At 46.2% G+C, this 24,470-nt stretch overlaps 1 protein-coding gene across 1 annotated transcript in view; it reads right to left on the bottom strand.

Moving 5' to 3' along the window:
- Positions 1–730: 730 nt before the first annotated feature.
- Positions 731–24,470, bottom strand: part of B4GALT5 (beta-1,4-galactosyltransferase 5) — a 76,178-nt gene continuing 52,438 nt past the window's right edge. Inside the window, exons 2-9 of the mRNA XM_019458186.2 lie at positions 20,464–20,598; positions 10,626–10,739; positions 9,885–10,009; positions 8,778–8,894; positions 7,999–8,186; positions 7,165–7,287; positions 4,854–4,955; positions 731–3,910 (exon numbers count right to left, since the gene is read on the bottom strand). Coding sequence (XP_019313731.2) covers positions 3,763–3,910; positions 4,854–4,955; positions 7,165–7,287; positions 7,999–8,186; positions 8,778–8,894; positions 9,885–10,009; positions 10,626–10,739; positions 20,464–20,598 — 1,052 coding nt within the window. The 3' untranslated portion in view covers positions 731–3,762. The remainder of the gene's footprint in view (positions 3,911–4,853; positions 4,956–7,164; positions 7,288–7,998; positions 8,187–8,777; positions 8,895–9,884; positions 10,010–10,625; positions 10,740–20,463; positions 20,599–24,470) is intronic.

The raw sequence follows: 24,470 nt of genomic DNA, 5'->3' as shown, positions 1-24,470 counted from the left end.
AGCCCTTTACTGTCTGCACCGGCCTGATGCTTTTCTGTTCCTGCAGTTTACCGGGTGACCCCACTTGTCTCCTCTGAGCTCATCAACATCCCCTCGGGAACGCCTTCCACACCTTGTGCTCACGTCCTTTGTAACACTCCTGTGGTTTTTAATTTTAATCATACCCTCCACGGGGGGGCGCTGTGTGAGGCAAGAGGACAGTAAGCTTTAGGAGGCCACTGACCCTGTCCTTTTTGCTAATCATTATATTCCTAGCACCTGGGCACGGAACTTTATACTCCATAAAGATCAGTGAGTGGTAAACACTCAACGAATAGAAGCTATGATTACAATCTCCAAGCGGAACCAGGCAGGCAGCAAACTGTGGACTGGCCCCAGAGGACCTTCGATCTGGACTCCATCAACTTTCATCCTCTCCGTGCCCAGGTGTCTTGCTCGACTCGATGGGCATCACCTGGGCCAATTCTGGAAAGACATTGTGGGAGGATGCCTGGGCAGCACAGTGGGGTTCGGCGCTTTTGCTCCAACGGCTGAGTTTCTCACTCACTGGTCTGGTCTCGGGGGTCGGGTGGGCAGGTTTTCTCTCGGGAGTACCCAGAGGCCGGCGGAGCAGCGTGTGGAAGTCAAGCTGCTTGAAGGAGCACACAGGAGCTGAGCTCCCATGAGAAAAGGAGAAGAAAGGCCCCCGAGGAGCCAAACGGTTCTAGGTAAAGACAGATGACCACCAAGGTTTGGTTCTTGAATATGTATTTTTTACTGAAAAAATCATTCATAAATTAACATACAAAAATGTACAAACACATGAGTAAATAATGTAATGACAAAGGACTATTTCTGTGAAAAGTGTTTTTAAAACATCTTTAGATTTCAGTGCAAAAATGTACCCCTGGCACCTCTTAAAACATAAGAGCAAGCTCAAAAAAAAAAAAAAAATGTAGTGATGGAAGGGTGCTAGCTAGCTACGTTCAATGCCATCGTCAATGGTGAGTGGACACGATCAGTACATGTGGCTGCTGCTCAGCTATTAATGTCTGTGGCAAAGGAGCTGCAACAAAACAGTCCCTGTAATGTCAAAAGAAATATTTTTGCAATAACTCCTCCCCCCCAGAAAAACCGCGTGAAACGAGAAACCTTTCCCTGCACGCAGCAATCAAAGACGAGACTGATTTAAGGGGTCGCCCGTCAGTAGCCTTAAAGAATTTCAGCTGCCAAAATACTCACAAGGTCACATTTGGTTCTTATTGTTCTTTTTTTTTTTTTTCTTTTTTTTTTTTTAACATGAGACTCTTACACCATTAACAGCTCACGGGCCTGGTTGTATATTTTGCCTTTTATATTTCCGCACAACACTCCCAACTTGGTGGGTAAATGACTCAGCGGCACACGGGCAAAGCGATTTCACACTAAGAGAACAAACTCACATGTGATCGCAAAGACAGTTTCAGTGACCTTACTTCAAGCAGTGAAAAGAGACCTTTCCTCTTGTCCTCAAATCAGCATTTTCTTTTTAAAATCAGGTGTTTCACCTCTTGCCAACATTTTGTTCTCGGTGGCAAAGACGTTCATGAAAAGCTTCGAACGAGACCATTTTACGACACTGCTGGGTACACACACATCGTCCTTAACCAAGGATCGGTGTATCCCAGCAAATTCTTCCAAATGACATCATATAGTTGTGTCCCACTGAAAGCGGCTCACGGCCTTCAGTGACGAAGGAGGACAGGAGAAGGACCAGAAGCGTCTAGGCCAGCACACAGGCCTGGGGGAGGGGAGGGCGGAGAAATCTTTATTGCTCTATGCACCAGACTTCAAAAAGGAAAACCAAGTGAGCTCCTGGGTGTGATGTTCCCCCGTGAAGGTCTTTCAAAGCATGAGATGCTCAACATTCTTTTAAAACCTAGGATACAACTTACCAGCATTTTCAAGGGCAACAACCTGCCTTCTCATATGAGCTGATAAGAGCTTTGTAATGCTATTTTCTATATATACCATTCTATTCTTCAAAAGAACAAAAAAGCAAGAACAAAAAACAAGGCCCGGCCAATCACTCCCACAGCTTGTGGGGGTCATAAGTCCATGGAACCAACACATGCAACGGAGAAAACCCCCAACCCGCACGCGAATACACAAATATACCCCCTACACACACATTCATGTAAACCATGAAAATTAAGGAAGTTGAAGGCAAACAAGGCAATTAAAAAAAATATGAAGTACTTTTCAGGAAGTACTCCTAATCACGATATATAAATATGTTTTATGGAAAAGGAGAGGAAAAAGACTGGCATTTGTCGGCGTCCTGCAGAAGCCAACAGGAACTCTAACTTGAGGGATTTGGCTCAGGGAAAAACAGAGAGGCACAACTTCGAGGGCAATTTGGAATCTAACTTCAAGAAGTGCATGGGGTGTGAACACAGCGCATGGGCTTGGGTCCTTGCATCCTGGAGCTTTATTAGTCTGCTTTGCAAAGCTCTGATCGGGGCTAACCAGGACCCTAGCTAACCCACGGCACCCAAGTGTCACCTGCTCCCCAGCTGAATTCTTCATTCCATCGCTCATTATTTCTATGTACTAGTTCATAATGTTGACAAACAATCTTTCCAGAAACCCAAACAGGGAAATATTCAGAGGAATCACTGAAGCTAGTTAGTAATTTAGGCACAGATTTCAGGAATTGTGGCCAAGTTCCACAAGAGCAAAAACAAAAAAACAAAAACAAAGAAAAAAAAAAAAGAGGAGAAAAGAGGCAGAAAACCCATCCACCCCACCCCATCCCCACCTCTCTCAGTGATGAAAGGATAAACACTAGAGTCCAGAAATCCAGGGGCGTGTGCACAGGGGGGCCCCCGAGGGCTCCTGTTCAGCAGGCGGCTGGATGAGGGCGTGCGTGCCCAACTCGGGAGAGCGCGTCCACAGCAGAAGTCAAGAGCAAAGACTTTCGGAAGAGGAGGATGGGAGGGGGCAGGAGTTAGCTACCAGTGACAGACTGGACCGGCTCGTTCTGTAGGTGACATGCCCTGCATCCTCTCCCTTCCAAAGTGACAGCAATTTGGGAGGGGACATTCTTCCACTTCCCCTGCGTTTTTAACGGAGTTCCTGCATTTGCCAACCAAATAAGTGAGCTAATGTAGAAATCCTCGGTTCGAATTGGAGCCAGCTATAAAATTAAATTTAAAAAAGGCATTTTACATGGCTTATTTACAATTATACTTCTTCAAGAAGTGATTGTTATAGGTCTATTTATCTTCCCCAAGCCCTCCCCCCCCACCCTCAATCCCCACCCAAAGCAGGTAATTTATGTATCTATTTTTTTCCTTTTAAAAAAATGAAGCCGAAGAGAACACCAGAGATGGAGAAGGATGGTGTGTGGAGTTTCATTTGCGCTGCCCTGGGGTGGGGCTGCCTCTTTGCTCCAAGGCCATTCGTAGGAACGGGCTCGGCGGTGGGACCGCGGTGGATCTCAGTTCCGGGTGGAGAGATCCTGGCTGAGACGGGACGCTGGGGCAGGAGACCGGGGGAGCAGAGCAGCAGGACAGACGTCGTCTTGTGAAAATAGAAAGCCAGTCCTCATGAAGGGAGTTCCCAAGCCACAGTGAAGGCGTTTTGTGCGTGGACACTGTTCACATTTTTTTTCCCCCTCGAACCCTGTGATCCTTCATCAGACACTGTATTTCTACTCTCTTCCTGTGTGGAGCCCCCAGACCTCACACCAGGCTGCCTTCTGGGTGGCGGCGGGTAAAGCACATACATCCTCTCCTCCTCTCAGTACTCGCTCACCTGAGCCAGCTCGGGCGTCAAGTTGACAGTAATGTTTTTATACAAGGCGTCGTATGTGATGTTTGCAAAGTAGTTCAAGTTGTTGAGGCCGTCCAGCCCTTGCCGTTCTTTGGACTTCCTCAGCAGAGCATACCTGTTGAAGCAGAGAACAGAGGGGTGGCTCTGAGCGAGGGGCTAACCTCCTCCTGGCAGGGGATGGGGCGGGGCAGACACGGGAGGGGACACAACCCAGGGCAGCGTCCCCTGGCGGGTGACTGGCCCACCCGTGCAGCTGCTCCAGGCCAGATGTTATTACGGGAAACACCTCCTACTTCACGCCAGGTGCTTTCCTTATGACATCATTTCAGTTAACGTACCTGCCCCGTAGCAAATGAAGAAGCCAGGGCTCATGATGTTAAATGACTTGCCGAAGGTAAGGGCAGGGGGCAGGGGAGTGGCAGGTAAGATACTAAAAATCCATCAGATGAGAAGGTCAGGGTCGGCATTCGGTGCCTTCCTGCTCCCATGACAACAGAATGCATGCAGCGAGAACTGATGGTCCAGAGAACAGGCCTCCTCCCAGTTAACGAGACAAAAAGCTACTCCTGGAAAGGCAGAGATGTCCCTCCATCTATATGCCCCAATCAGTCCAGTATGGAAGCTTCTTATCAGAAGCAAAGGTGATAACAAAGCAAGTACAAACGGAATTTCAGGGGCCACCCTTCCGGAACCGGAGCTCGCAGGAAGGGCTCCAGTCTGCTCTGTGGTGTGGGTGTAGGTTACACAGAGACCTTTAACGGGAGTGGATTTTTCTCCAACTCCCTGAAGACTACAGAAGAGACCATGAAGCTTAAGCTGCCAAGTGACCGATTTCCTTAAAAGACCTATGATCAAGTTTTGCACCGATAATCTGATTTCACACAAGCGCCTGCCTCACGGGTAAATGAACATCTCTCCAAGAACTATTCAACAGCCACCAGAACCGGACCTTAGAGAGGAGGTGGGGAGGAAGACAAAGGGTTGCCACATGCTCTGGGACATCTGCAAATGCAAAGTACAGAGGGTATTTGTGAGAAGGATAAACACATTGCACCAACCTTCCAAGAAACTGGACTTCTCCTCGATGGTGATGAGGAATAGATTTGTATTTCCCGGTGTCGCCTTCCGGCCGGCTCACGGAGTAGCCTGCGTTCTGTACTCTGTCCGAGACAAAGAGAATGGGCTTTTAGACCAAATGATCTAGCAGTGCAGGTGTCCACATCTATGCCGAGGCTGAGAAACCCCAAGGTGAACAACAGAACTTCTGCACCTAAATATTCAATTGCCTACCCTCTGGGCAAGTGCATGGTTGCAGACAAGAGGTCTACAATACAAAAAAAGTTTTGAGAAAGAAAAGAAATTTAAAATTCTCGAGAGTGAGGTGTGCTGCCAGGTCCCCAGGGACAGGTACATCGGTGAGCGTCCCCCAGGGGGTGAGTGCACACGCCCTCTCGGCCGGCTTGTTCGGATCCTATCAAAAATATTTTTCTCACTGGTGGACAAAACACTTTTCCTTTCCACCACCTGCTATAACGCAAGTCAGGAAAGTCAGAGTTGCACTGTGCTTTCCTGGTTGTGAACTTAATTACTCTGCCCAACTCCCCCGTCGCCACGGAGGTCAACTCATTTGCAGGACATCCTCTGATCTAGATGTAAAACTTCACAACACTATGGGGACAGCAGCATTTAAGGAGGTATTCGGTATTTATCCTTACTATGAAAAAGGTAGGATTTTGCAAGCTGGGTTTACTGGAAACTTGACGGGACTGTAAGAAACTATGAAAGCATGGAGGCAGACTTTGGAGAGCTGTGTAAAATTTACGGTTGTCTTCATATGTCAACACTGCGGGAGAATATTATTTCAACATCCTCCTCTTGACTCCAAATTACACTCTCCTTTTGATACAGGAAAGTGTGTTCTTACTCTGAGTTGATAAATACATATAGGATGCCTACTGTGTGCCTGGAATTGTGCAGCACACTGGGGGGAACCAGCCCCAGATCCTGCACCCAAGGGGGTTCCTGCTGACCTGGGGACAGTGCCAGCGGAGAACTGACAGATGTCCTGAATTGGAGTTTGACTGGACTCAAGGACCAGTCAACCAATAGGTTTGTGGCAAAGCTGTTCATCCTCACCGGGTTCCTAAGAAACCCGAATTAATTAAAAGGATGAGATGCCATTTTTTATCTCTCAGACTGAGAAAGAATTCTCTGGAGCTCCTCTGTCGGGTACAGCAGCCTCGGGCCACACGCGGCTGCTGAAGGGCCGGAATGTGGCGAAATGTAAAAGGTTGTTTATAGCCAATGTTGGCCGTGATGGAACGGTGATGCACCATGGCTTGGACTCTTTCTGCAATCTCTTCTGGAAGAAAATCCTGGCGATTACTATCCACATTCAAAAGAGCAACTTACTTGACTCTGCCGTCCCACAAGAAGGAATTTAAGCTACAGAAATATCTGCACACGTGAACAAGGATATTCAAAACTGCGAACAACAATGTTCATCGACGGGAGAGGATTAAAATAAATTCTCGTGTATCCACGTAAAGGCATACCATGCCGTTGCTAAAATTAAGGAAGTGGCTCTCTCTGTATTAACGTGGTTGGAGAAGGGATGGGCCTGGGTTCTTTACGTAGGAACAGAAAAAAGTGGGGAAAGAAACAGCCTGTTCGAAATCGCTACTTCCTAGGAATGAAATAGGATAGCGGTGGGGGATTAACAATTACGCTCTGGTTTATGCACCTTTGTATTATGTGAATTTTTACGGGCAAGTATTGCTCTGTAATTAAAAAGCAACACGTAGCTTTCTTTTTTAAAGCCAATTTAGAAAGTAAACAGATACAAGGTAGAAATTCTTTTGCTTCTTTGTTCCTTACTAGGTTACTATTCACTTACTGTGTAAAAAGACTAGTTGACGTACTCAAATACAGCACCGTTCACCCAAACTTGTACAACGCAAGCCTGACCTGATGGTATGGATAAATATGTGTACACATCACTAATATGTGACCTCTGGTTTGGGGAGGTTTCAGTGAAATGTGCCAGGAGTGTAAAATAAATACCAGATTTCAAAGCTAGACGGGGGAAAAAAGATGAATGTGAAGGGTCTTGTCAACATCTTATACTGATTATATGTTGGAAGGATATTATTTCTGATATGTTACGATAAATACACTGTTAACATGTTTTATTAATAAAATAGTGAAATTAATTTCCCGTCTTTTTCTTTTTTAACCTTTTTAAACATGGCTGCTAGAACACTTCACATTACCTCTGTGGCTTGCACCCTATCCCTCCTGCGTGGCGCTTGTCTGGGGGAGCCTAAGGCAGTGTTTCTAGAAGGCACCGGAAACTGGAAAAGGGGGTACCTGTTCCATAAGTCATCATCTTCTCCACCCCAACCCCAGAAAGCGTTTGGGAAGCCATTGATCTTCCGGAACTGTTCCACCGTTAAGCCGCTGACTCCACCAAAGAACTCGGTGTAAGGAAGCCTGGAAGGAGACGTACAGCTTCAGTCATCTGTGCGTCCAAGGGTGGTTTGTCCCCAGGACAGGCCGCCACCTCACCGGAGAACCACACAACGTGAAACAGCGCTCTCCGCACTGCTGTCCTGACCCATCTGCAACCGTTTCCTTGTGCTGAGGCACGTCGCCCTCCGTAGCTAACTGCATCCTTCTCTAATTGTTTTTTCATAACAGCTTTATTGACACATAACTGGCGTTCCATATAATTCACGCATTTAAAGTACACAACTTCGTCGTTTTGGGACATTCACGGAGTCGTGCCACCACGACCCCACTCCATTCTAACACCTTTCATCACCCCAAAAAAGAAGCCTTGTACCCATCAGTGGCCACTCTCCGTTCCCCCTCCTCCCCTCAACCCTAACCATCACTGTCCTTTCTGTGTCTGCGGCTTTGCCGAATTCTGGGCAAGTCATGGAAATACAATCAGGCCAACACGTGGCCTCTGGTAAGTAGCTCCTGCCTCGCACCAATGCTTTCAGGGTTCATCCACCTGCCAGCGTGTCAGGACTCCCTTCCTGTTTGCTGCCGAATAGCGTGCCATGCCGTGGCTGTGCTCCATTTTGTTTATCCCTTCGCCAGCCGATGCGTGCTGGGTGGAGCTAACTGGGTTTGGCCACCTTTGCATCCCTCAGCATCCTTTCAGATTTGACCTCTTCCAGGGGACGTGATACTCACAGGTACATATACTTGTCCAACTTGGTTGCGAAGTGTCTCGGCATCTGCCCGCATCCATAGTAGTTCCGATCGCTTTCTGGTATATGATCCACATCATGAAAAATGAGACAGTCCCAGTCCAGATCCTTCATTGCTTCTTGAAAACCGACGTTGAAAAGCATGGCTCGATTAAAAGGCTGGGTGCCGACCTAAAAGAAGCAGAACTTTATTTTTCTTTTGCTCCCGGAGCAAACTCTTTGCTGTCCCAGCCCTGCCTAAAGGAGCGCTTACTGAACCCGACAGGGAGGGACCCCTGGGGGCTGGGCCAGCACGCTCATCACTGCCTCACAAGCCACTTGACATCTCGCCCCGATTTCCTTAGAAATGAGAGGGGTGATGACTCTCTCCCAAGACTGTCCTAAAGGCAGACATTCGACCCATAACAGCATTTGGAAGTCCCATAAAGGGAGGAAAGAACAATACAGCCACTTCTACTCACGGCTCCTTATCCTTATCTTAAGGGGAATTTCCTGGGTCTGGAGACTGAAGACACCACCCAAGGCAGCTCTGACTCCACCCCCACACAAGGAGCCTCTGTTGAAGGGCACACAAAGTTCCACCCTGGACTCGGGTCTGCCCGTCTCGAGTGACACCTCAAACCCAAACTGCTCTCTCTGCTCTCCCTTTCACCTCTGGGTGGCTCGATCGTCAGATTTCCGTTTCGCTGGCTCTGCACTCCAAAGGTGGGCTCTAAACTGCCGCCTCGGAACAGAGAGAAGAGGGAAGGAAGGGCCACTCGCCTGTTCAACCACATAAAACGCAAACCGCAGACGCTGGCGCTGGAGCATGGGAATCAGGTGTCTGAGCAGGACTGGGAGGTGCTCGTGGCGGTTCCGGAAAGGGATGAGGATCGCCACCTGGAGAGGGTCACAGCGAGAGAAGCCGCCCCGTGAGTCCCCCCGACTTCTGCTTTGTGGCACGAGGCTGCTGCGGAATCGGGGGACCGGCTCTTGGGCTATTCTGGAAGGCTGCCTTGTCCGCAGCCTCTGCTGAGGGAGCAGCCGTGTTGGCAGGTGGACCCTCGGAAGTAAGGGGACTTTGTCCTCACACACACCACGCTGTGTACATAGTGCACCTGCTGAGTGAGTTCTTTCTAGGCCACAACCCAGAGGAAGACGTTCATCCTCCACCAAGACCGGTCCCACAAACACGTCCATGGACACAGAGGCGTACAACTAAAACACGCTCCACAAAACAGTACTTCCCCTTAGAGCGTGCAGCGCACTCTGAGATAGATATACACATATCTATCTCATCTCTTAGTGCTGGTCACACGCCCAGTGATGGGCTGGAAATGCCCGTCTATTCCAGATCTGCCTTGTTCCTTGCAGGACCGGCACAGAAACAGCACTTGAATAAATACTTGTTGAAACACTGGACTCAGGCCGGTGTCACGAGCCAGATCCACAAGCTGATGCCTCCCAACTACAGTCATGCAGAAAAACAACCAGAAATTCTCAGTGTCAGGCTGGAGAACTCCGCTCTTGGTCGCACTAAGCTCAGAGTAACAACGCCGAATGAGGCACATGCAGCCCCGGATTTGTGAAGATGGCTTTTGCTAACATGGCCCAAGAGACCTACCAACCCTCCTCCTTGCTTAGCCAAGACGCCTATAAAGAAGACCAAAGGGTCCCGCTCAGCCATGCGGACGACACACACTTCCGGGGCTGCAGCCTGTCCTTAGGGAAACCCACGCCTCCAAAGTGTTTCCACGAACTGCAGATACTTTGCATCGGGCAGTAGGGTGCAAAGCACAGATTATCACGGTCCGTGAATCCCACGGCGACCTGGGATGATGGCCAAGTCCAGGTGGGCCTCCTGGCATCTGGTCTGACTTCACAGCCTACCTTCCATCGAGGCATGCAATCCGAAGGCTTCCAGTGACCTCCGAGCTTGATGGCTGGGTCTTTGGAGAAGATTTCATGGATGTCGTCCATTGTGATTTCACTCATGTTTATGTCTATTGGGCCCTCTGAACAGAGAAAGGGGGGGGGGGGAGAAAAAGAATTAAGAGGCCAGAAGATGACAGAAGCCTCCCCCCCATGTCCAGGGTTTCACTCTCTAGGGAGGTTCAATGCTTTTTCAGCTGACTGCCATCTTTCACAGTGCTGGGAGGCCCTTCCTCTGCTTTGCAACCCCCTGTATTTCACTTCATCACTATTACTGGGCAAAGCAGTAAGTCAAGAAGTTAAGACTTTAGAGCTTTGGCTCTGCCAATGGAGTGGAAAGAAATTGAGACTGAGTGAATGGCAGCTGAACGTCTCAAAGAGGAAGGAGGAAAGTGGCTGTGCTTGAAGCCTCTCTGAGGGCTCCCGAGGCGAGCACCCACGCACGGCCCCACCACCGATCGGTGATCCCGAGTGATCATGCCCAAACTCAAGACATTCATCTTCTGCTCAGGTCATGATCTCTCGGCTCGTGAGTTCAAGCCCCACATCGTCCAATCCTCTGCAGCCCCCTCTCTCTGCCCCTCCCCCACTTGCACTCTCTCAAAAATAAAGCATTAGGGAAAAAAAAAAACCTCTCACTCTTATTTTAATCAGATAAAAAGACCCGTCAGTCTGCAAAGTCAGGGCGGCTCTACTCACTCATGGAAGGGAGCCTCTCAGGGCAGGTATGGTTTGCAAAGTAGGTGAAGTCTTCAGGAAGAAACGTTGTGGTTTGTAGGAAGGTTTCGCTGTGGTTCAAGTCAAGAGGATAATCTAGAGAGGTAAGAAAAAAAGGCACATGTCCTCAATTCTGCAATTCTCAGAGGCCTACCAGAGAAGTATTTTTCTTAGACAGCATTTTTTTGTTTTGCAGAATTGGGACTCTGGGCTAGCTGTTTACCGCAGCTAAAAATGCGAACACATCAACAAACAGGTTAACAGACGATCTTATGCTAACCGGTGTTTCTATTCTTATTGTTACTACAGTTTTATATGCACCTCAGTGTGCAAAGAATTCTAGAACATAATTTAAAAAAAAAAAAAAAAGAAAGAAATGAAACAGTGTCCCCCTCCCATGTCTTATTCTCTACAGGAATTATTTTCACTTCTTTCAGACAACTACTTCCACGGACAGCTGTTCTAGGAGCTTCTGTTTTAGGTCTGTGGGTTTTGCTCTCTTCCCTCCCTGCCCCCACGACACACACACTCTTTCACCCTCCCATCCCCCAACATATATGATCACTGTGGTTCACAAAATCCTTAGTATGTACACGGAAGGATTTATTCCTCAGATACTATTTGTAGCTAAGAAATGTGGAAGGTTAGGATTCCTTTTCTTTTCCTGCATAATTTTTTCCTGGAGCGACTGTTTCTGTTTGCTTAGTTGTTGTTTTTTTTTTTTTTAAGTTTATTTATTTCGAGAGAGGGACAGAGAGAGCAAGTGAGTGGGGGATGGGCAGAGAGAGAGAGAGAGAGAGAGAGAGAGAGAGAGAGAATCCCAAGCAGGCTCCGCACTGTCAGCACAGAGCTGGACTTGGGGCTCGAACTCACAAAGGCACTGTCAGCACGGAGGCCAGTGTGGGGCTCGAACTCATGAACCGTGAGATCATGACCTGAGCCAGAGTCGGACACCCAACCAACCGAGCCACCAGGTGCCCGTTTGCTTAGTTTCATGTGGTGTCACGACTAAGCCGACACTGTGCCCTTTGCCACCACATTCCCACTTAAGACATTCACAAGCCTCACATCTTCCCTCAACTCTGTCATCCCAAAGAGGTCCTGCGCCTTCCGACCAGTCTGGACTGGCTCCCCGCTGTGCCCGCTGTGCAGATGCTGTCCTGGGGTCTCCCCTCCCCTCTCAGCAGGTGTGGAACCTCACTTTTCCTTGGCTCAATTTCTCCCTCTTTCTTGCTAGAACACATCTCCCTCTGGCTTCCTAAGCAGGGGAATGGAAGTACATCTGTTTCTAGTGTCTCTCCCTTGATCCATAGGCGGGCCGGGCTTACAGAATTCCGGGCTGGACACAATCCTCCCGGAGAACCGGGCAGGTGCTCGACTCCACGCCTCCTGCTGAACCTGGAGCCATTCCCATTCTGGGTCCCTGTAAAGGTGACCGGGAATTGCTTTCCCAGAGTGTGATGAACTTCCTCTGGGGTCAGGAAATGTTACATTTCTATTTTGGGGTCTATTGTCACTCGCTGTGTTGACCATTTGGTGGACCTTTACCGTGTAGAAATTCATGTCCTCCTGTTCTAGAATTTGGGGGCAGGAAGAATAGTATTTTTTTTTTAATTTTTTTTTAACGTTTATTTATTTTTGAGACAGAGACAGAGACAGAGCATGAACGGGGGAGGGGCACAGAGAGAGAGAGACACAGAATCGGAAGCAGGCTCCAGGCTCCGAGCCATCAACCCAGAGCCCGACACGGGGCTCGAACTCATGGACCGCAAGGTCGTGACCTGAGCTGAAGTCAGATGCTTAACAGACTGAGCCACCCAGACACTCCCCGCACCCCCCCCCCCACCTTTTAATGTTTATTTATTTACTTAGAGAGCATGTGTGAGTGGGGGAGGGACAGAGAGAAGGAGAGAGAGAATTCCAAGCAGGCTCTGCCCTGTCAGATCAGAGCCTGATGCAGGGCTTGAACCCATGACGTGTGACATCAAGACCTGAGCTGAAATCAGGAGTTGGACACTTAACCGACTGAGCCCCCCGGGTGTCCCTCTCAACTCTTCTAACTCACCATCTTGCCACTTTTCTGCTCTGCCTTCTAAAAGGTTTCCTCGTTTTACCCAACCCTTCTTTTTAATTATCATTCCTGCTATTTTTTATTTTAGCAAGTCCTTTTTACTTCTGAATGTCCATTTCTTACAATATACTTCTTTTCATGTTTGCAATCCCTTTCCCCACACCCTGGAGAACATATGTGATAGGTGTTCTGAGTTTTCTTCTGCCAGCATGGCCTGTTTTCTCCTGATTTGCTGCTGCTTGTCCGTTGTGATTCCTAACACAGTCTTCCTTGGTTATCCGCTAGTATTTCAGAGGGGACTAACCAGCTACCTGGCAGGGCTTGGACTGAGCTTCTGCGTTGCAGAATGTTGTGGCAAGAAGTCTGGTTTGGAAGCCTCCAGCGTCAGTTCCTTAGGGGCTTTCTTCTTGGTCCAATCAGATTCCCCAGAGAACTCTATTCTTTTATAAAGATTTTTTTTAAAGCAACCTCTATATCCAACATGGGGCTCGAACTCACAACCCTGAGATCAAGCGTTGCACGCACTTACCAACTGAGCCAGCCAGGTGTCCCTAGAGGACTCTGCTAACCTCCTGGCAGAATGGTGCAGTCCCTGCCACAGGCACACTGGGACTGAGGAGGAGAATAGGGCACCTAAGCCAAGCCAGGTGCCCTCAAGTTGAGGGGCCTCTGTCTTACCACCTCTGAGGGTTATCAAGTGTCTAGTTCTTTGCCAGGATAGGGGAGAATCTGGGTTTCTGACTGCTTTTTAAATAGCTTTCAATCTATCTTTACCTAGGCTGCCACTTTTAGTCTTATCGGCAAAAGCACTTAATATTGTTAATTCCTGAGCTTCTGGGGGATTTTGGGGTCGTTATCGGCTTTCCCTGCAGCCGCATTATCAGTCAGTTTTCTTGGGTCTTTTGAGCCCTTTATCACCGGTCTGTCTGCTTTCCAACTTCCAAAATTTTTTGCTGTGGTCTCCCTTCTTGTTCTCCTCATTCTTCAGGGTTTATGCCATTCAACACACACACACACACACACACACACACACACACACACACACACACACACACTGTTTACTGTCATTTTAGTGAGGCTTTAAGAGTGTGGAGTTGATGCTTCTTTCCTGGGGATCTGTATGAAGGGGGCCCTCCAACTTCTTATTTTTTTTTTACAGAAAAAGAAACCGTGTCTACACAACTGGTACAAGGAGACCTGGCCAGTGCATGGGTAACTCTGGGTTAGTGATCTTTCCATTACACTGCACTATTTTTTCAGAGTATTAAAATCTCTCTTACCGATCCTTGGGGATTCATGCAGCTTCTACGAAATTAAAACTTTCTACTCAACTCACTTTTGTACCTGAGAATTATACAATCTTCAACTCATATTTTTTTTTAAAAACACTGTGAGATGGTTTCCAAGAATCAAACAGTGACTAAGTACAGGGAATCCTTTTATACAGGCACAGGGCTATGTACTCTATAAGCGCTCACAGGACACAACTCAGTGAGCGTTGACTTGAAGAGAATTAAATTTCTTAATAGGGGAGGAAAAGAACAAAATGCTTTCTGTCCTTTTCACTAGCAGCTTTCCTGAAAAACACCAAGCCTGCATCATATCGCCAAAAACAAAGCCAGCACGAACCCTAAAGGCAAAATCACATTTACAACAGAAATGAGTTCAAAAGTCCTCAGCTCATACATGTACACCTGTCCTAAACTGATCCTTTTTGAAAGTATTAACATTTCAAAAAGCTCTGTCAAGCACCTCCAATACTAATCATTACTCTGGATAATCCTGATTTTACTTCTTAATCATGTATATATATCTACATATACCTACATGTATATATATGTAGATATATGTAGATATACATATGTGTGTGTGTGTTTAAATCTATAAACGATTCTCTTTAAGAAAAGTTTTCATGTGTACTAGAAAATGTGTATTTTGTGATATGTACATGTGCAGAGGGAGAAGCTTCTTCAAAACAGCATCACAGTAACTACATTTGCCTCTCTGAAGGAGAAGAAATTCCCAGGGGCAATGTAATAGCATTTTCATAAGCAAATAATAGTAATAAAACACACACACAGAAGAGAATAATAATTCTGGGCAATGACAGAACCAAGCTTTAGAACTACAGCCTAAACAGGAAAGAAGAAGAAAAAAGATAACACTTACCATGATGTAGGAGAAGAGACAAGACACTTTCTAAACCTAATGATCCTATAAAGCCCCTTCTACTCTCTTCAAACACTAATAAACCTAGTAGCAACGAGCATGAAACAACCAAGACCAAATCAACATCATTCATTTTTTCCCTTCTGATTACTATATTAATAAACTATTTTTTTTAACCCCCACAAATAAACAACTCCTAAGTAGAAGTAACCTTGCCCTACACCGTGAGGGGAAAAAAGGCCCACAAAAACCTTCATTTCCTCATTTCTAACTTTAAATTTTTTACATAAACATTTAAGTAAAATTTGCTTTCTCACCGGTAGAAACCTTTCAAAGAAGTGGAAGAGGCAGAGGAAATTAGCTGCTCGTGACCTGGTAAAACTATGTAGTTACCGTGGGTGCCCAGTCCTCCTCTCCAGCTGCCCAGAAACGGGAGCTCCCAAATGACAGCTTCTTCCTCTTCCTCTTTTTGAAGACTTTATTTTTAAGTGACCTCTACACCCAACGTGGGGCTGGAACTCACAACCCCGAGATGAAGGGTCGCATGGTGCTGACTGGGCCAGCCAGGAGCCCCTTCCTCTTCCTCTCTGCTGAATGAGGGAGGGAGCAGCTGGGCGGGAAAACAAGCTGGCTGACTTTCTCTGGCCGAGGCTTTGTGTTTTCAGTCGAATCTGTTTTAAATCAGGACATATTCATCCAGCAAAGGAGACAGAAAGGCAAAGAAGGTACTGTTTTTGCATTTATAAAACGGGAAAACAGCAGAGAGCCTTCGTACCTACAAATTCAGATGGCCTGCTTACTCAACTTTGCTTTCCAGCAGGGCTTCGGCAGCCACATCTGCACATTAGAATCGTCTATGAAGCTTGTAAAAACCCTAATAACACACAGGCTGTTTCCCAGACTGATGAAGAAAGAACCTCTGGGGGAGGGGTGCAGGCACTGGTATTTTTTAAAGCCCCCACCCCTGGGAGTTTCCAGTGTGCACTCAGGTTGGCACGGCTACCCCAGTGTTTAGGAGGGGCAAACGTCTGCCCTCTCCCTTATCTTGTCAAAGCCAGTTGAGCTGGGACTGGGAAACGCTGACCAACAGATCCCAGGAAGAACCACCACTTTCCCCTTCCATTTGAGAAAAGACCAAACACTCCCCCTCTCTGCTTTAAAAATGTGGAAATGTGTATATACTAGCAAGCTGTCATCAGAACAAATATCTGTAAAATACAAAGAATTAGCATTTTTCACGAGTTAACAGGCCTAAGGATGACCTTGCACCTGCTGGGGGAGTAGACACAAGGAAGACCATGGACTGAGCACCCAAAAACCAGACAGAAAGAGGGGCGCCTGGGTGGCTTAGTCGGTTAAGCATCTGACTCTTGATTTCAGCTCAGGTCATTATCTCGTGGTTCATGAGTTCGAGCCCTGCATCAGGCTCCATGCTGACAGTGTGGAGCCTGCTTGCGATTCTCTCTCTCATTCTCTCTCTGCCCCTCCCCTGCTCGCATGAGCGCGTGCACTCTCTCTCTCAAAACAAACAAACTTAAAAAAATTTTCTTTTCCTAAAAAATAAAGAAAAACAACAACCAGAGACAAAGAGGTTAAGAATATCTAGCTCACTGAATCTATTGCACAGTGCCCTGGCAATGACTTTATTCACTTTATTTGCCTATGGCAACAGATCTGTTTCCAAGGATGTGGACAAGAGAACATTTTTCTGAGCACGTGACTATAAAGGGGTTGGGGCTGTAAGTGTGGGAAGGTCTGTGTGCATGTGCGGACACACGTGTGTACAGAGGCAAGAAATCTCCCTCTGGGTAAAAGTTACCAAGTAGAATGGCACCTGCAAACTCATATTTAAGGATGAGAAAGGCCCGGTCCCCCAATCACTCGCCTCATTTATAAAACTAAGTGGGTGGGGACGCCCTGGCTGACTCAGTCAGAGGAGTGTGTGACTCTTGATCTCAGAGTCATGGGTTTAAGCCCCCATATCGGGCATAGAGATCACTAAAAAAGTAATAAATAAACTTAAAAACAATCCTAAGTGGCTAGAAGAGATGAACCCAGATGACCCATTCTGATGTCAATGTTCTTTGAGCATCTCCCCTACTGCTCACAGTAAATTCTGCAGGATTCCTGAGGTCACACACACACACGGCACCGAGAAGCCTCCTCTCCAGGTTATTGTTACTTCAGGTGTATCTCCTGGCTCACAGTCCTGATCCTGACAAGTGCATTCTTTTTTTTTTAATTTTTTTTTTTTAATGTTTATTCATTTTTGAGAGAGACAGAGACAGAATGCGAGTGGGTGGGGGCGGAGAGAGAGGGAGACACAGAATCCGAAGCAGTCTCCAGGCTCTGAGCTGTCAGCACAGAGCCTGACGCGGGGCTCGAACTCACAAGCTGTGAGATCATGACCTGAGCCAAAGTCGGACGCTCAACTGACTGAGCCACCCAGGCACCCCTGACAAGTGCATTCTTATTGGACAATCACCACTTTGGCTTTCAAGGATAAAGCCAGCATTATTTAAATGCCACACTAAGCTTTTTAGCTACACTTGGCCTAATGAAAGCCTTTGAAGATGGGCATGGGCCCCAGCACTGTGTCCAGGGTGGGGCAGTGGAGCTCGTGGGCCACCTCCGTCCTGCTACCCTTGTCAAGCCCGTGGTGGGAGTGGTCGGGTCAGAAATGACGGTCACCCACTATCTCAGCAGGATCAGGTCGAGAGTGCCCTCTCTGCCTGGCACTGCTTTGAAATGAATAAAAATGGTGGGTTTTCACTGGATACCTTTCCAATGAAATGATATTTCCTCTTTAAAACTCACTCCCCAAGGATGTGCCAGGAACACGGAAGCCAATTAAGATGGTAATCTCAGAATTAGGTTACAACACTTAAAATGTTTTGTTAAATCTATTCACTCACACACTCAAAAACCACTTCCTGAGGGCCTTCTGGGTGCTAGGCGGTGTGCAACGTGCTGGGGCTTCCAGACCAGAGAGGCCGCGAAGGCTGCCGGCATCCGGAGGTCGGCAAGCCCTACCCCACAGCCCCACCGAGCCCTGTATTTTACCTTCTCATCCCTAAAGTGGGAACGCGGCAGTCGCCTTACTGAGTTCCTATGACGAGTCCATGAGGCAGTGCAAGCAAAGTGTCGAGCGCATAGTAACACAGCCCCTGACAGCTAAAGACTTCCAATTTATAAGGGAAACAGACACCATGGACACAAAATGGGTGATTATTCCCACCAGAGGGATCCTGGGAAGAATTATTTTGGTCTATGACAATTTGAAAATAAACACGCGCAAAGTCAAATCACAATGGGTCCCTGGATACGTCTTCTGAGGGCACCACTTGGTTTTCAAGTTTCAGGGTGATTAGTGAGATCCTGTGCTTGTAGGAAGGGCAGCTGCCTGTGGCCCTCTAACTTCTGAGAGAGAACAGACTAACTCACCAAATGCCCAGATGGACGTCCCAGTATCATCTAACTTTGGAGAGGCATGGAGACTTGGACCGGATAAATGTCATGACAGCACAAATGTTCCTTTTTTCCTGACTGATTCATCAGGGGGAAGGCTGATGAGTAGTCAAAGGACTCCCTAGTTTCATCACACAACGAAAAGCAGGTTTGGGGCAGGGTTCGGGCAAAGTCACCTGAACAAGTCACTCCAACGCTTCTAAGATTATTTGTGCTACCTGTGCAAAATGGAAGTAACATAAAATCCTGTCCACCTGACAGGACCATGCTTGAGTCAAGGGTGACGATGTTTGAGCAGATTATTTGCAAAATCTAATGTCATACACGATGAATTAGGAAAGTGTGCTCAGCCTTCTCTCATGCCTTTAGAAACTGTATGGATTCCTCTTCCAGATCTGGTTCAGGGCTCAGGCCAATTGTTTAATGAAACCACAATTTGGCCGAAAGGCTCTGAAAAGCCAATCACTTGCTCTTTGCAAACAAGAAGAAAGGAAGTATTAAAGCTTTGGTTTGCTAACTGTAGTCCTTTGTTGCTAAGTTGGCCAGCAGGCCAGACTGATGATAAACAAGGATGTGGTCAATTCTTTTAAGGATTTCACTTCCCTTTGAGAGGCAATGCTTTCTCCCGAGATCCCAAGCACCACAGAATTTTCATTTGCAGTGTTTGCAAAGCAACTTCACATTCTACAGTGAGCTCTGGACAATCTCAGAACTTAGAGAAGGCTGATTTGGAGGCAAGAATATTTCTTCAACTATACTCATTTTATGATATTGCACTAGGCTTGAGTGAAATTGGTAATAAAGCCACAGGAAAGCACATTGGGTCTCAGTTAAAGAAATACAAAGGCAAATCATAAATGCTTAGCAAAATAAAATCTCGGGGGTGTCTATTTTTTAAATAAAATACATCCCTGGCCAGACAAGAGACGCCTCACGACCGTCCCATTTAACCATCTGGAAATACTTTCTATGTTCAATTTTTGGAGGAGTTAAAAAGAGAGACCAAAAAGACAGCTTTCAAAGGTGAAGAACTTGCTGTGTATAGCCTTTATAAAAATAGTTAGAGTCAAAACCATGATTCAGGAACAAGCTCTTTTCATATAATGTTAGGCAAGCCATCTAACCTCTGTGTTCTTTTTTCCTCTTTATATAATTAGTGCTTGTAAGATAATAAAAGCCACAGGTAAAAGTTCCAAAAGACTGAGAAGGCAGAAATGTTCACTCTTGCGTCCATCACTGCTATCTTTAGCTGAATAGTCTCAAAAGCTTTCTGCAAAGCTGAAGGATTCTGACTACCAAACTCAGCCACGTAGCTGGAATTAAACCACAGGATGAAAACCACACCTGACTAGGGAAGATAAACCAGGCAAACTATTGAACATTTCTTCCAGAAGTGGCTGTTAATTTGCGGAGGCTGTCCCAGATGACGTGATTATTATGAAATGGAAATCTGTTAAGTCTCAATTAAAGCACTCATAACCAACGAGGTAAGCAAGTCCTATGGGGCTGGCGAAATTCAAGCACAGTCCAACAGGAAGAACAGAGTTGGAGCAACTCTTCCTGTTTGGCAACCACAGCCAGATTTACTTTGAAAATACCGTGGACCACCACTACGTGCAACTCACGAGACAAAACCAACCCACCAACCAACCAACCAACGATCCAACCAACCCCACAACGTTGAGCCACAAAATAAGCAAGTGTGAGGAAGTCCAACCAAGTTCTGTTTTTCCTCGTTGGCTGTATGGAACATTTTTTGAAATCAAATTCTTTCCAGAAACAACTGTTTTGCTGGTGTCCTAAACATAAGCTTAATTTTAGTCCCCTCTTAGAGGCTGAAAAAAGGGGTCTTAAAAGATATTCTTTACCCCCCCAACCCTGAAAAGTATCAGGAGCAAAACTGGAGTCATCCAGTCACCTTGAGTATAGTGTTGGCAACACGAAGAAGGATTCATTTTGCAAGAACCTCTTTTTTAGGAAGAAGGGAAGGCTCAGCCAAACCTTCTCTCTTTTACAATGCACTTTTTCTCATCACAAATAATTATTCGAACCAAATTTACCTCTCTGGGGAGGAGACATTCTAATCAGACCATCTCTTGACTAAAAATATACCTGAGTCATTCACGCTGCTGTTCCTCTTGGCATAAGCACTCCGAACCACCTGCTCATAAACCTGAGCTCCGATGGTTCTCATGTTGTCCCGGATCAGAATGCCTTGAGCCTGCATCATGAAGAGGTAGGTGTTCACTGCAGAAAACAGAAGAGAAGGGGAAAAGAGGTGAATTCAAAAGCCATCATGAAAACAAAACAAAATAAACACACATACTTTGGCTCACTTGCTTTCCTTCTTTAAAAAAGTTTTTTCAGGGGCGCCTGGGTGGCTCAGTTGGTTAAGCATCCAACTCTTGCTTTCAGCTCAGGTCATGATCTCATGGTTCATGGGTTTGGGCCCCACATCAGGCTCTGTGCTGACAGCACGGAGCCTGCTTGGGATTCTGTCTCCCTCTCTCTCTGTCCCTCCCCTGCTCGCTCTCTATCTCTCTCTCAAAAAAAACAAAAAAAACCCCAAATAAACAAATAAACATTAAAAAAAAAAACAACCCACTTTTTTCAGCTCTGAAACCCCCAAATGCCTTAACTCTATTTTTCATCCTGGGCTCTATGTTCCTAAGACACCAACATTCCTTGGGTAGCTGAGTAGGACTAAGGGGGCATTTCTGTCAATATTCAGCAGCTTGAGGAAAAAAACCCAAACACATAAATTACAAAAATTATATTCCACCAGGTCTTCAAATAGCCAATCGGTATTCTAGCGCTGTGATGATCACAAAACCCTTAATTTAAAGAAGATCTCATCTCGCTTTAAGTTCACCTTCTCAACGCTCACTGGCTATGAAAGGAAACCACTGACCGCTCTGCCTACTGCAAACACTTAGGTCCAGGTCTGGTCTTGGCAACCTTCTGAAAGTGGTGTACTAAGGTCCAGCTACTTTTCTCTGGGGGGTTTGGAGAGAAACAGAAGACAGTGAAAGACTCCCAGCAGTCTGACTACCCGCCCACCCCAGCCCCGAAGTCCAAAGCAAATGGGAAACGAGCAGGCTGCTTGGTCCGCGTGCAACGGAAACGCACTCCCTTCGTACTACACACGAGTACTGAGCTACGGTGCGGCACGCCCGAGACACGTATGTCAATGACCCTCAATAAGACCAAACCAAAGCAAAAAACATAATCGTGACACACGATCATTCGCATTGACTGTCCAATCATCGTCATCTCTGGGGAGTGAGCTCCACTTGCGTTTTCTGCAAGTGTCTCTGAGATGTCAAACTGGGGAGTCACGAGTACGCGCGAGCACAGCGCCTGCATTCCCTGTGCAATCTCAACTACCAAGTCGTCCGTTTCCAAGACATGGTAAGGTTTCAAGACACACATTTGCAAATCTGAACTCCGGCCCGTGCTGGAGACCCTCTGAACACGTGGCTGCCCTCCCACCAAGCCCCAGACAGGTCCGCTACGTCTGGGCCACTCGGCCTCGATGCACGTGGCCTCGGGCACGAGCCGTGTTTTGTTGACACTGCTTCACCATTATCGTCTCGGTGTCCTGCGCACAATGGGCAGTAAATAAGGGCTAAATGGATGAAGCGGAGAAGTCAATTTATTGTATTTCAGGCTACTGTGTTCGCTGCTTGCACTGGTGACGGGGGTGGGGATGGGGACGGACCATCGGGCACAGCTCTCCATGAAAAACCCCAGGTGGCCCGTGTTAAACAGGGACATAAAACACTGCAAAAGATTTCAATGATCCCGAAGGTATATCCGGAGCCAGAAAATAATAAACAAATTAAAAATAAAGTCGATGTTCAGAATGCTTTCGGGAGAAATTAGGTAGTTTCAATGTAGGCCTTGCACCGACAGGAAGACAACCACACGTTAACTTCTGGTGTCAGCAGAGAGGAGGTCAGAGTGTTTATTCTCTATAGCCAGAGGAGTTACGGCAAAAGATCCCTTCAAATCCTTTAAAAAGTGTAATTCCGTGAAGCCTCTGAAAGCAAGAGTCACATCCCACTTTCTTTTTACAGCAGGTAGACAGCACAATGCCCAGTCACAGGAGGTAGGCAGTCCAGAAATATCCCTAAACAGAAGATGTAAAGTCCATCCAGTAATAAATTTCCAATGTAGTTTCATGGTATCTTTTATTATTATAATATATACATTATACATATTATATATAACTGTCCTAAATCTTCCTTCCATCCCCAACATACTACTAAACCAGCTGTCTTCAATAACATAGAAACAAATATTAATTAAACTTTGTGTGTACAGCTGTTAGTTCGTGGGCACTGCAAAAAATCACTGCTTTCCTCTCCCTAAATTTCACAACCTTCTCGGTGCCTGTTACCTCCTACACTGCAAAGGACACTGTTCTTGGCCCCTCTTTTAAATTCTCTCCCTTTCTTTGTTCTGGAATCCCAAGGGCAGGATTCCCTGGGGCAGTTCTCAAACTTTTCCCTGCCCACCACCTTGCAGAGCTACTTGGAGCCTGAGTGGGGCCCATGAATTTGCACTCGCAGCAACCTCACCTCACAGGCGATACCAGTGTGGGGGTCTGAGGACATTTCCAGAACCAGGGCTCTAGGGAAGTGCAGCTACATAATAAATAGTTAAGTTGCATTCACTGAGCACTTCATTACATAATTCTTTATCTCATTTAATCCTCATAATTATCCTAAGAGGCAAGTAAGAACTATTCAACTTACGGTCAGTTTCTAGACTTCAGGTTCTCTATGCAGCTTCACCAAGGTCAGCTGAGCCACGGACCCGTACAGGTGCACCCATGCTCAGAGGACTGAGCTTTAGGACTTTGCTCTAGCCAACACCTCTCCCTCAAAGATTTCAGGTACCCACGTGGCTTACACGATTCCTGTTAAGGAGCTAGCTTTCCAGTCTTTATCTCCTACACAAAGCTGCCAGATGGATCTTTCTTAATTACAGATTTATCCACACTGCTCCTGCTCAAAAGCCTTCCATCCGGGGGCTTCTGCGCTCCTGTCTACCATGCAAATCTCATTAATCCTTCAATTCCCAGTTACACACTTCTTTAGTCCTCCTCGAATTTCTGTGGTACTGTTACAGATTATCAAAAATCTGCCCTTTGTTTATATTTTGTCTTAGTTTCCTAACAACTGTCTCATGTGTTGGTCTTCCCATTCAAATAACAAATTTACTCAAACCACCTATTAAGGCTTTTTCTAATTATCTACAGGAATTAGCACAATGCTGGGGAAAAAAAAAAAAAACAACAAGACTGAGGAGATACATTTTGCCAAACAAAAGAAAATAAACACGAATTCACAGACTCAAGATTGGATGAGATTTTGAAAAACACTCCTCAATCAATGAAACCAGAAGCTGGTTCTTTGAAAGAATTAACAAAACTGATAAACCCCTAGCCAGTGTGATCAAAAAGAAAAAGGAAAGGACCCAAATAAATAAAATCAAGAATGAAAGAGGAGAGATCACAACCAACACAGCAGAAATAAAAACAATAAGAGAATATTATGAGCAATTATATGCCAATAAAATGGGCAATCTGGAAGAAATGGGCAAATTCCTAGAAACATATACACTACCAAAACTCAAACAGGAAGAAATAGAAAATTTGAACAGACCCATAACCAGTAAAGAAATTGAATTAGTAATCAAAAATCTCCCAAAAAACAAGAGTCCAGGGCCAGAGGTTTTCCAAGGGAATTCTACCAAACATTTAAGGAAGAGTTAACACCTATTCTCTTGAAGCTGTTCTAAAAAATAGAAATGGAAGGAAAACTTCCAAAGTCTTTCTATGAAGCCAGCATTACCTTGATTCCAAAACCAGACAAGAGACCCGACTAAAAAGGAGAACTATAGACCAATTTCCCTAATGAACATGGATGCAGTAATCCTCAACAAGATAATAGCCAACCGGATCCAACAATACATTAAAAAAATTATTCACCACGACCAAGTGGGATTTATAACTGGGATGCAAAGCTGGTTCAATATCCACAAAACAATTAACGTGATTCATCACATCAATAAAAGAAAGGACAAGAACCATACGATCCTCTCAATAGATG

This window comes from Panthera pardus, unplaced genomic scaffold (genome assembly GCF_024362965.1).
Source record: "Panthera pardus isolate Hobbes unplaced genomic scaffold, ASM2436296v1 HiC_scaffold_25, whole genome shotgun sequence".
NCBI classification, from domain to species: domain Eukaryota; kingdom Metazoa; phylum Chordata; class Mammalia; order Carnivora; family Felidae; genus Panthera; species Panthera pardus.
This window is presented reverse-complemented; position numbering and strand designations above follow the sequence as displayed.